This window comes from Phascolarctos cinereus, unplaced genomic scaffold, assembly GCF_003287225.1.
Source record: "Phascolarctos cinereus isolate Bilbo 61053 unplaced genomic scaffold, phaCin_HiC Scaffold_5;HRSCAF=322, whole genome shotgun sequence".
Taxonomy (NCBI): Eukaryota; Metazoa; Chordata; class Mammalia; order Diprotodontia; family Phascolarctidae; genus Phascolarctos; species Phascolarctos cinereus.
Genome location: NW_027555958.1, coordinates 44,431,914 through 44,444,845, shown reverse-complemented (window position 1 = coordinate 44,444,845; position 12,932 = coordinate 44,431,914). Strand labels below are relative to the sequence as shown.

Sequence of the window (12,932 nt, the reverse complement as noted above, 5' to 3'; positions counted from 1 at the left end):
GTGAACTAATTATGACCAAAACATTGAGCATGAACAAGAAAATTAAGATTTCAAATGAATTGCTAGGGAATTTGATAATGGGGTCAATTATTATATAGGACTGATTTTTTTTTCTATATACCGTATGTGATCACTAACAGGCTAACAAATCTTATTTGGAATGATAAAAAGGCAAAAATAGTAAAACCACACTTTTCCTATAAAAAGTTACAAGTTATCTTCTGTAGGGACAGCATGGTACATAAAGAAACAGAGATGGACAAGATCACTCTATTGCCAACTGTAGAATAATGGAGTCTGGTCCATTTAATCATCTTCTTCTTCTCCTTCATCTTCAATATCTCGTTTCCTCTTTTCTCCTTGAACACTTTCTTCTTCTAAAATAAAGGAGGAAAATTTTTAATATTCAGAATTTTACCAAAAAAAAGACTCAAGGCATATTAACTTGTAAACTTTTTTAAGGTCAAAAGGAAGTTGTATGTCATCTCTCAAATTATTGCAATTTAAATTTATTACAAAATATTTAACAGATTGTGAAACAATCAACTCAAGCAGTTCATTATGCACCCTTGTGGTCAAATCACGTAGGACATTTTTTAAAAAGTCTCATCAGTGAAGTCGTTTTGTGACTTTGAAAACAAACACCCAAGTTTAACAGATTTCTATAGAGCCACAAATGAGGCCCAGAGATACTAAGATTAACAACAGACTTTACTAGTTTAACTGTTTCTTTTTATGAGTCTAACAGAAAAGGCTGAGAAATATACACACATGTAGGCAGGGTAACAATTTTCTAACAGAACAATAACTTCTTTTAATTTAATATTTAAATACATAATATAATTTCAACTACAAAATCAGAAGATTGACTCCCTCCCAAAAAGAAAAAAGTAATGAAAAAACTGAGATCAAGATTCCTTTTATCTTCTCATTAATTTTTTAATTAATTTTGTAAAACTCTTGAATAAAACTTTTATCATTAGTTATATTTGAAAAAAAAGTTCTCAAAAAGATGTATATACCTTTTAAGAAGGTATTTAAAGGTAGGCATTTAAGCTGAAGAATGATGGAATAAGTAAAATTTTTCCAAATTAGAGAAATTTTTGAAGTTATGCCAAGAGATCTTAAAGTAGTTAATAAACCTTACCTTCTTCTTCCTCTTCATCTCCTCCTTCTTCAACATAGTCATCATCATCATCATCATCCTTAAAATGCAAAACAGTTAGTAAATCATCCCAACACAAGTAACCAATTAATAAGCACTTATTAAGCACCTAGTACATACTAGGTCCTAAGAATACAAGAGAAAAAGAAATAGTTCCTGCTTTCAAGCAGGAGATAATATATACACAAAAAAAGTTTATACAAAATAAACACAAATTAAATGAGGGGGAGGGGAACAGGAAAGGCTTCATATAGAAACAACAAAATGTTACTATGTTATTTTGAAGACCATCTATACCTGCCTGACCCATATGCCCTATCTTAAAAAAAGCAAATTTCTAATTTCTTTAAGAAAATAAATGATAGTTGAGACAGTTTCAAAAGAGATGGGCCTTTTATTCTGAAGGTAAATGCAAGGGTCAGAACGGAAATTGATCCTGGCTGTCCAGAGTCATACAGACATTAACCATTTTTCTCTCTATATTAGGAATAATCTTGACCCATATCATAAAAGATAAGAACCATACAGAAAAACATATTTCGAGAATCATACAATCATCGGAGATTGAATCAGTAAATAATACATAGAGTATCTGGAAGGCTATGGGTAGTTTTATTCTTTTAAGTACCAAATTTTATTTCCATTTTTTAAAAAATGATAACTTCCTTGCCTTCTTAAACAATGACCCACAATTTATCTGATCATTCACGATTATAAACATCAGCTCCATTGTGGTGCTGAAATAATGGGATATTCACAAGGCCCACCAAAGTGGGGATTATACAAAATGTCCTCAGACTATGATGATATTTTTTCTGGTCTTTTTCTTTGCTGTCACTTCTTACCCTGTCTGTTTATAGTACCTCTATCCCCAACTCCTATCTTCCTTCTAATATGCTGGGAACTTGAACCACAGAAGTATTTATAAAGGAAAACCAGGCTGAGCTAATCTGTGAATGGCTTCTCCAATGAGTAAAGTATATGACCTTCAGGCATGGATTTATAATAACTATTTGGCATCTATTAAAGTAGTTGGATAGCAAAGTAGAATGGTCAAGCTGGAATCAAAAAGACATGAGGTTCAAATCCTGCCTCAGACACTTACTAGCTGTGCGACCCTAGGCAAGTCATTTAACCTCTCTCACCTTCAGTTTGCTCATCTATCAAATGAGAATAATAACACTAGTACCCACCTCCCAGGCTTGTTTGGCAATCAAGTGAAATAATACCTGTAAACTGCTTTGCAAACCTTAAAGTACTGTGTAAATGTTATTTATTATTACTACTGGCTATTTGGGGTGCCCAGAAGCCTATTCTGATTGTTTTCTACTGCAGTCCAAATAACTGAGTTGGAAATAGGTGGTGTGCTACTAAATTCATCTGGCCCCCAACCCTAAAAGGGCAAATAATTTCACGGAATAAGAAGGAAAAAAGGAGGCTCAGACTATTTTCAGAAGCTTCCTACTATTTCACCAAGAAAAATAATCACTTAGTGAATAAGACTGCAGCACAGATTTAGGGTAAGATACAGATTATAGAGAAGACAGAATCTTAATTTTCTGCCATTCAGAGGGCCCTCCCAAGCTAAATTGCTTAATTCACATTTCAGCATCTGCTGAGGCAGTTTTTCTACTCTTTTCAAAATATAGCCTCAGTCAGAAAATAGCAATCTACCTATATCTAGTAAAAGAATACAATATGCTAAAACAACCACAGAGATTTAACAGGAAGATCTGGGAGCAAACTAAAGCCTGAACTAAAAATAAAAGAAAAAAAAGTTTTTTCCCCTATATAGCTTATCTTTTGCCCATTTCAAAGATACACAGAAAGGAAAGTAGCATGTTGCTCTGAATCTAACTTGACAAGTCTTCTTGAGTCGCCATACTTTCCAGAAACACTGGACCCAGAGTATGCAAGATGTCCTGAACGTGTCAAGGGTGAAGCACCCACTCGCGCATACACACACACACACACACACACACACACACACACACACACCCTTGCAACCAATATAAAGACATGGCCCGACTAAGTCCATTTCAAACATTCTTTGGCATCTGAATTATAATGTATATAAAAGCACACTGAAGGGATACACACCTAACTGCTGAGTTTATAAAGGCAGCACTGTGTGACTAAAAGAGCCTTTAGAATCATAAAGTCTGGGTTCAAATCCCAGATATGCACTTCCTGTGACAGAAGAGATAAACTTGGGGTACAGACTAGCCATATTTTTTGTACATGGACAATGAAAATATATTTTTCTTGACTATGTATATTTCAAGGGTTTGGTTTTTCTTCTCTCCTTGCTCCCTCCACCTCCCACCATGGTAAGGAGTAGGAGAGAGAAAAAAATTAGATTTTTGCTTTAAAAAAAAATTTTTTTTATAGGAGTCCAGTAAGAGGCAGCTAGGTGGTACAATGGTTAAAGCACTGGGCATGGAGTTAGGAAGACCAGAGCTCAAGTCCAGCCTCAGACACTTATGTCACTGAACCTAGGAAAGTCATTTAACTTGCCTGCCTCAGTTTCCCTATATGGTGGCATGAGAATCAAATGTAATAGTATCTGTAAAGTGCTTAGCACAGTGTCTGGCACATAAAAAGTGCTTAACAAACATTTATCCCTTTTCCTTCAGTCAAAGAAGTTATCTTTCTGACACTGGGTTAACCACTGTAATTAGGTCAATTCATTCAGGTCTCTTCATCTTCAAAATCTTATCTACAAAACTAGGCTTTCTTCAAAAACATAAGTCATGAGCTATGGTCAGCTTCTTATCAGCAGAAAATAAAATGCTTCCTTGTTGATGGTTATATATAATGCCAGAAATACAATGGTTCCCAATTCTCCTAAAGCCCATCATACACATTTTAACGCCCTGTATCAGAAGAGCAGCTGAAAAAGAATGGAATGGGGAAAGGCACTCAGAGAAGACCTATCAATCCAGTCCAACTTCTGCTCCCTTCTCAGCCAACTCAGCACAGCCTCCGGAGGCTTCCACGCTTCCAGCTTCCCAGAAATCAGACTTGAGAAAGCCTTTTCAGAAATGAGAAGCTGTGCTGGTTCAGGCTATTCTTAGGCCACACTCACAAGTGATGATCAAAAAGTTGCAAGTATTGGGGCAGCGGGGTGGTGCAGTGGATAAAGCTCTGGCCTTGGAGTCAGGGGGCCCCGAGTTCATATCCGACCTCAGACACTTGACACTTACTAGCTGTGTGACCCTGCAAAAGTCACTTAATCCTGACTGCCTCACTATTCTATATCTCAAATTGGGTCTTACACTTGTTAAAATGTCCTTTTCACCTAAGGCTTTTTAAAAACAACAGAACTCAGATTCATACTCACTGGGACAATGTGTTTATTGGCAAGAAAGATAATTTTCTAGAGTATTTATACTCTTTTATAAAGTACTATTTGCAGAGAAATGAAGATAAATTTAGAAAATAAGCATCCATTTTGCCCAAATAAATGCCAGTTTGTGGAATGAAAGCTTAGGGAAAAGATAAATTATCAATGCTAATGTAAACTGAGGCATTTCACTGCTAAGGAATAATTCAGCTTAGTCAAGTACAATGAAGAATACCTAAGATACGGAGGTCTCATTTTTCTACTACTACATACCCTAAAATTCACTCCAAAATCACAAGCAAATAAAATCTATATTTCTCTGCACCTGTTTCTTCATTCAGAAATGCTCCTACACACACACACACACACTCTCGCATGTGCACACAAATTAAATTATATGTAACATTATATATAACATTAGCAATTCTAAAGAGATGGTAAATATGTTACTTACCACCTTTCCAGCATTGATAAGGATAACGCAAGCATTGTAAACACCAATTGTTAACATTATTTCAAATCTTATGTTAATGAAATGTGGCACATATATCGAGGATCTGTGTGACAGAAAAGGAAGCATCTGGATATGCACCAAAAATGAGAATGTACAGGCTGAGTGTTTCATTGGTGTCCACAAAGTATTTAAAAGAACCAGATTAAGGCCTATATGGGTCCTTTACAAAAGATTCTTGGAAAGAAATGACCAAGAACTGAGAAAATGTGGATGGCTGGGCCCTGCCCCCAATAACGAGGTCATGAATTCATTTGGAGTGTTACTTTTAATTGAAGAAATGGACCGTGAATTCTAAAACTCATGTATATTCACAACATGAAAAGAACTTTTACTTCCTAGAGGCCAGGGATTGTGTCTACTTAACTCACTTTTTATATGATGCCAATACAATGTTTTTTGGTGATGGTGAAAAGTGTTTGTTTACCTGAATTTCTTCCTTCATTAGGTATGACAGACCCACCTCCTCTTCTTCTCCCTCCAAATCTGAACCTGCTTCATCTTCATCTTCCTCCTCTTCCTCATATCCTCCTGGTGGACCTGCTTCATCCTCCTCTTCATCTTCATCTTCTTCATCATCATCTTAAAGAAAAGTAAACAACAGAACAACTGCTCCTTGCCAGTGTGATCTTTTTATCCTGGCCCCAGTCATCCCAAGCTCTAAGCTAATTCAAGTATGTCAGAAATGGTATATTTAACATTTTCTTTTCAAAATTCACGACTTGGGGGGAAAAAAATTCTAATTCGAAGGCACCTATTCAATCTAATGTTAGTGACACTAATTCTGTGACTTCTATCACAGTAAATGTTTCTCTGCTACTATCAAGACTCTCCGATTTCTTTCTAAAACAGTCTCACCATTAGCAATAAACACTGCCCCCCAAAAAAACCAATATTTTCACCAGCATTTGGTGCCACAGCAATAATACCATTGTTTGTATATTATTTATCAAGGAATTTGGAAGATTCAAGGTCAATACACTGGTTTTCTATTTTTTTTTATTTTACTAGTTCTTCACCTATTCACACCCAAGCTTCCAAGCAAATGCTGATATGCATGGCTACAGTGAAGGCTAAATTTAATGCTATTTTATGAATGCTTTTGAAAGATTACCCTCTTCATCATCTTCCTCCTCTTCAGAATCTGGTGCTTCATTATCTTCCTGATCAAATCCATCTAGATAGGTGATTTGTTGAAGCAGTTCAAAAATACTTTCTCTATAATCTTGCAGATTTGTGATCTCACAGTTAAACAAGTCAAGGCTTTTCAAGCTTTTAAGATTTTGCTGAAACGTCAAAGTTAAAATTTATATTCAAAATTTTAAAGTACCATATTATCATTTTAAAGTATTGCTGGGCTAAAAGATATATCCAAAATAGTAAATTAGAAAGAGCACTAGACTAGGAGTCAGGAGATCTGAATTCAAATTCTAGCACTTGCATAACTTTGGACAAGTCACTTAACCGCTTGGTGCCTCAGCCTCCTCATTTGCAAAACAGGAATATTAATATTTGCAACACCTATGTCATGGAATTACTGTGAGAAAAGCACTATAAAGTGCTATACAAATAAGATATATTTTACATTTATAAGTAATATAAAGCAGTTGCATAGCATGTATAATGGATGGAGAACTGCCCTTCAAGCCAGTAAGACCCACATTTATGTCCCATCCCTGACCCACATGTGTTTCCCCACACATCTCTTTACCTCTCAGTAAATCAGACAACCCTCTAAGCCTATAAGCTGCAGAGAACGTGTTGACCTGCATTGTTAGAGGGAGTTTTCTCACCTGGGAGTTCCCCATACAAATGTTATCACAGGTAGAGAGTTTCTACCTAATAATAATAACATTTACATAGCACTTGAAGGTTTTCAAAGCACTCAGTATGTTGTCTAGCTTGGTACTTAAGCAACAAACCTAGGAGGTAGATGGTGGTATTATCCTCATTTTACAGATCAGGAAGCTGAGTCTGAGAATGGTTAAGTGATTGGTTAAGAGGTGGGTTAAGGGTCACACAGCTAGCAAATGTATAAAGTAGGATTCAAATTCAGATCTAGTTCAGTGCTCTACTCACTACTCCACCTAGTTGCCTCAGCACTAGTAACCTGCTGGATTATGCATGTACATATATAAAATCTGCCTATCTCTTTATCTATCTAGATCCACAGACAGCTAGCTGGCAAAGCAGAGAGATCAAAGGGTGGTTTGCTCAAAGATTAAACAAGATAAGAGAAGTAAAGTGCTTTGCAAATGTTAAACCTTGGTCTAAATAACTATTTGCTTGGGTCAGAGTGCCAGTTTTATACAAACACTTTTAAGGTCATGAATTTTATTTATAAACAGTTCAATACTGAAAATGTTAATTTTTAAATATGAATTAAAATGACATTTTTCTGATTATTTACAAAGCCACAGCCAACCCTTATCATGATTTAATAAAATTAGCTACAATCTCTTTTTGTAATACCATATCACTAGCCAGCAACATCATCAATATTTTTTTCCATTTCCCCATCTCCTCTGCCATCCCCAAATTAGCAAACCATGAAATAATGGCCCAAAGGATGGAAGGACAAAGAAAATCCAAATTAAATTATCAGACCCTAAGAGCTGACTACATCTCTCTACTAAATCATGTTTTTATCTGGATGTTTTCATTTAAGAAATCCAAGAAGTATTCCAATCTCAACATAGAAGAAGTTACAAAAGGGGGACAAGTGGTGATTATCAAGCTATTGACATTCAGTTGATAAAAATCAAAGGAAATAATGTATATAAAGCACTTTACAAATGTAAAGGCTACATAAAAATACCACTGATTACAGTCATATACAAATCCAAGCATAAAGATTTATCAAGTTAAAAAGCAAGTTCAACTGAGGCAAACACTTTGACACATCCTTACTTACCAGAGCTTCTACTGTGCTGAGATCTTTGATTTTGTTGCCACTCAGATTGAGGTAGGTGAGATTTGGACATTTTTCTGCCAGGACCTCCAGGCCCCCAGAAATAATATTATCACTAAGTTCCAACTACACAAAAGGGGAAGAAAAGAGAATGGCTATGACTAAGGACACATCTAAAGCAAAATATGCGAACCACTTAAAAGGGAAAAAAATGACACTGTCTTCCTTGGGAGATGTTAAAATAACTACCTTCCATACTTGTTAGATTCCCCAAACACAGTGCCTTGCACATAGTAGGTGTTTAATAAATGTCTATTTAATTGAATCCCTAAATTAATGCTGTAGAATCCCTTTATGATGGCAAGCAGCTCATAGCTAAGCAATTGGCTTCAACTGTTATATTAAGGTTTCATAGCATCAGTTTAGACAATTCAAGGAACAAGATCTGTCCTTTCCAAATCCATTCTCAGGGTTCTAGAGGATTTAAACTTAAAAGAGCATTGTAAACAATACCCAAACTGATACAAAATTATATAGAAATAGATAAAGCCTTTTTTCCTACTTTCAAACAATTCTAATCAATGGATAGATCAGTCAACTAATCTAGTGAAAGGTAATGTTACTAGAATGTTTGGTTCTAGAAACACCATGCTTTTAAAGGAATAGCTCCAAAGGGAACATACCTTCCGAAGTTTACTCAAGCTGGGGAGCCCAGCCAGCGAGGTGAGTGCCACATTGACCATGCTCAGAAATTCTAATTCTTTGAAAGTATCATTGAGACCCTCAATTTCCCCGTTGACAGAATGACAGTTATCAAGGACTAACTCTGTCACCTGTGAGAGAAAACATATTAATGATCCTTCAGCTTTTTTGCAGATTACTCAGCAACAGGATTCCTGAATCCAAACAGTTTCAAATCACATATCCTTTTCATTTTGACAAGGACTGGAGAACTATCTAAAATCACCTTGTAAATTATGTGAATAAGAGTTGCCAGCCTGCTGTGAAACAGAAAAATAAAAACTTCAAAAAGGAGAGATCATGTCAGGTCCCAGCCAATAACCCTGACCATGCTTTGGAATAGATCCTCAACACCAGGACATATACTCAGGTAAACTCCTGCCTGAACACTCCAGGTGCTCAGAGATGCTCAGTAACCGTAAAATATGGGTGCTGAAAAATCACCACTGAACTCAAAACAACCAAGAAATATGTCTACAAGATACACAAACAGGCATCATTCCACTACTTCAGACAATACCCAAAGTTATAAATGTTATGAATGAATTTTGGTTTTCCTTTTACCCATTTGGAAGAAAAAGCAGGGTAGCAGAAAGATAGGGGGGAAAAAAACAGCAATGAAAGATGAAATTAATTTTAAATCTGCTTTTTTGTTTACGAATGTCACCACTCATCCCTAAGAAAACTTAAAAACCTTGTTACCCTTCATAAGGAAAGATTAGACATGGCTTTTTTCCAGAGCCTATCCCAACTTTCAAGGGAAATTGGTCAGTCCAAGCATCCAAGCCAAACAGTAGCACCCAGAACAACACACCCCTGACTACGAAATGGTATTTACTTCCCTCCACCATAATGACATTTTGGGGGCTTCCTCCCCTACGATTTCCTCCTCTCCCCCCACACGAAGGGCAGCATCAACCTTTAAGGTTAAGTTCTATTAAGTAACCAAACTTTCTGGGGTAGGTCTGGGTAGACTTGACTTTCAGAGTGGCCCATGGCTCTTTACAATCCTCCATGCAAAAACATCTGTTAGAATCGTTTTGTTGGCTAGAAAGCAGCAAGGAAGGGAGGGTAGGGAAAACACAGGCTAGAGAAAGTTAACAACTTTACTCTCTTTGAAACTAGCAATTCACTTAAATTGCTACAGGAGTATACCTGTAAAGGTAAAAGCAGGGGGAAATGGTTTAAATCCCACACTTCAATCCAGGTCATAAGCAAGCATCAACATCTATGTGGGGTGCTTTTGTAAACATTTCTGTGATTATTTTTTTTAATCATGTGCTTTCAGCAAACAGGCTGGGATAACCCTGAGAGCAGCCACGATTTCCTTCTGCCTCCCAGCCCCCTCCCACCCTGCCAACTTCAGCAAAGACGGCCGCTTAAAGACGCCACCCGAGCTCCGGATCTGCGAGCCGCAGCAAAAACGGTCAAAGAAAGTCCTGCTGCTCCTCCGGCCGCGCTCGTCATCACCACACATTTCTCTAAGCGTCCAAACTCTCCCCCTATCCAATGCAATCTCAGGTACAGCGGTAGGTAACTGAGCTCTTCTTCAAGCAGCCACGATTCGAACGCGACGCCCGGCCCCGCTCTACTCTCTCTGGAGCAGCCAGGGCTTGGCGCGGGGGCCACATTTTTGTCTCTGCCCTTGCCGGTGCCGGGCTCCGGCAGGCTGGACGGCCGGCCGCTGGGAGGGGGCGGCGGGGAGAGGTAGCTCGCCGCTACCTGCCAGGCTGCATGGCGGGCATCGCGTGTCTCCCGTGACCACCCCGCCGCTTCGGCCCAGCCCCCAGCCATCCCCCGGCGGGCTTCGGACCCTGGAGAAGGGCCAAGGGTAAAAAGGGCAAGGCTGGACGGGGCGCCTCTCCCACTCAGCCACCGGGCGCTTCAGGGAGCGGAGCCCGGCGGAAAAGAGGTGGACGTCCCCAGACCGAAGAAAGAGCAAGGGGCCGGCCACCGGGTCCGCTAGAAGAGAAAGGGAAGAAAGTGCGCTGTTCTCCCAGCTCCCCCCGCCGCCCCTCTTTAATTAAAGAGGCGTCTGGAAAGTCGGGCGTTCAAAGAGAGTTGCGCCGAATCCATCTTAGGAGCACGGGGGCCGGGGTCGCTCTGGGCACCGCAGCCAGAGACCCCGAAAGTTGGAGCGACTCCACCACCGCCGGGAAGGTGCAACGACATTTTAAGACCTGGAAAATTCCTCCCCTCCGGGTCTGTGGAGGAGGAGGAAGGTGGAACGGGAATCGCCCCCCACCATCCCTGTCCCCTCCCCCTCCGGCCAATGCGGCTTCTCCCAAAACTTAATCGATGTCAGATAAAACCGCGAATGACCCAGATTCTCCCCAAGAACGGCAGCCGGCCGGAACCCCACCATCCTGAGCCCCCCCCACCCCGAACAAGAGAGTGGAAGCGCGCCGAGGGTGGGCGCGAGGACTTCGGGACCCCTGGGGTGGGGGTGACAAGCACACCCCGGGGGCAGCCGGCAAAAGGGAAGGGCGTCCAAATTTCGGAAGAGATGAGGCACCTGGAAGGTTTAGGTCCAGCATCGACGCCTTTGCGTCCTCCTTTCCATTCGCCTAACACCCCCCAAAAAAATAAAGCCACCCCAGAGTTGGCTGGAGTAGTTGGGAGAACTTCTTCGGGGTTCTGATCGCTGGGGGGAGGGGGGATCGAAGGCAGCGAGGGGCGCGCCAAATCCAGCCACAGCCCCCAAGAGGGGAGCAGAAGCAGCTGGCTCCCCACCAACGGGGTGGGGGGGGCAAAAAGAAGCACAACTCACAGGAGAGGGGGATTAGAGACGCCCCCAGAACTCCCCCTGGGAAACAGCCCCCTTGTCAATCTTGGAGAAAAACAAGATGATTTAAAACTTAAACATCTCCCTCCCCTACCTCATGTGGCTAGTAAATTTCTTGCACCCCACCGCCACCACCCAGACCCCCCCAAAAGCCGTCCCTCAGAAGGGGGGAGCATGGGGGGAGGGGGAATTGATTTATCTCACCTCCTCGGGAGCTCTGTTCCTTAACTCCAGGTTAATCTTCTGTTTCATCTTCATCTCCATGTCCTCCTCCTCCTCCACCACTACTCACACTCCTCCCTTCCCCTTTCCCTTTCCTCCTTTCCCTTCCCTTTCCCACCACCCCCAACCTCCAAATAAAAAAAAAAGGTTAGGAAATGAATGAAGAGATACAGGAAGGGAAAAGATTACACCCACCACCACCAGAAAAGGGTGGGGGAATGAGAACAGCAAAGGGAGTCGGAGGAGTTGGGACTCAAACTCAGATGCCCCCACCGCCCTCTCCACACACTCGCACACACGCACACACACGCAGTTCCTTCCCCTTCAATGGCTGCTCAGCTACTGAGCCTCCATGACACAGCGCAGCCAACCCCCTATCTGAAGCCCCACCCAGCACCCCAACGTATTGGTAGAGCCTTCGGGGACTCTGTAGGCCAATGGACAGTTTAAATGTCGATCAGGCTTCTGGGCGGGGTGGAATACGACAGCCCAAGACCATTGGCCACAGTCGAGCGCGCAGTTAACTCGGATAGGTACAGAAGAGTGTCCGTCCAAGGGGCAATATTTTGAATTCCGGTCGCCCCCCTCCTTTTCTTTGTGTGCTTGGCGCGCTTTCCCTAGGCACCCTGACACTTTTTTTTTAAGTGCAAAAGGAAAAGAGATTGTCATTCTGACCGAGTTCCCTAAGTTTTGCCCTGGCCTTCAAGTCTATGAGTCCAAGAGACGTGAGCAAGGTGCTTTTGTCATCATAAACCTTTGCCCCCAGCATGTGGAATGGGGGTGGGGTGGGGGTGGGGGTGGGGGTGGGAGAGAGGATGCGAACATGTTAGTGCATTGTAGTTATTCGCATTTATTTTTGCATTTCCCCCCACTCACCCGGCCTTCCAGGAGGCCGTGTGTGACAGTGTTTGCCTTAAAAAAAGATTTACAGACATAATTTAATGGAAAAATGTGAAAATATGTGCGATTTTAAATACAGTTGGATATCTTCAGAGCAAAAGGTTTGGGAAGAATTGAAGCTTTCTTGTACGCAGGCCGATTGAAGTGTTGGGACAAGGAAATAAAATTCCTAGCCTAATGACATTCGTACAGTGGGCCTAAAAGAAATGACTTTGTACCGCTTCCTCCCTCTTAGTGAGGTTTCCATGGGAATCTGTGCCTGAGGTAGGATGGGGGGGGGGTGGGGGCGGGAGGTGGGTATTCTGTAGCTTTGTTCTGGAATACGATTCCTGAATTAAGACGTGTGAGGAA

General features: G+C 41.0%; 1 protein-coding gene across 2 annotated transcripts; it reads right to left on the bottom strand.

Moving 5' to 3' along the window:
* Window positions 1–211: 211 nt before the first annotated feature.
* Window positions 212–12,028, bottom strand: ANP32E (acidic nuclear phosphoprotein 32 family member E). Of its 2 annotated transcripts, none has more exons than XM_078154910.1 (7): window positions 11,664–12,028; window positions 8,617–8,766; window positions 7,937–8,059; window positions 6,137–6,308; window positions 5,486–5,604; window positions 1,148–1,205; window positions 212–377 (listed from the first exon to the last, which is right to left on the bottom strand). In XM_078154910.1, exons 1-7 carry the CDS (start codon window positions 11,721–11,723, stop codon window positions 307–309), a joined length of 753 nt encoding a protein of 250 aa, XP_078011036.1. In that variant the 5' UTR covers window positions 11,724–12,028; the 3' UTR covers window positions 212–306. The 2 variants fall into 2 exon arrangements, with proteins under 2 accessions (XP_078011036.1, XP_020860020.1); XM_021004361.2 differs by having other exon boundaries at window positions 5,450–5,604; window positions 11,664–12,027.
* Window positions 12,029–12,932: the final 904 nt, after the last annotated feature.

Excerpts from the sequence above, each read along its gene's own strand:
- ANP32E (XM_021004361.2), bottom strand. The coding sequence starts at position 11,723 with ATGGAGATGAAGATGAAACAGAAGATTAACCTGGAGTTAAGGAACAGA. Across the intron at positions 8,767-11,663 it reads GGAACAGAGCTCCCGAGGAG|GTGACAGAGTTAGTCCTTGA; the intron begins GTGAGATAAATC and ends TTTCTCTCACAG. Across the intron at positions 1,206-5,449 it reads TAATGAAGGAAGAAATTCAG|GATGATGATGATGATGATGA; the intron begins GTAAACAAACAC and ends TTGCATTTTAAG.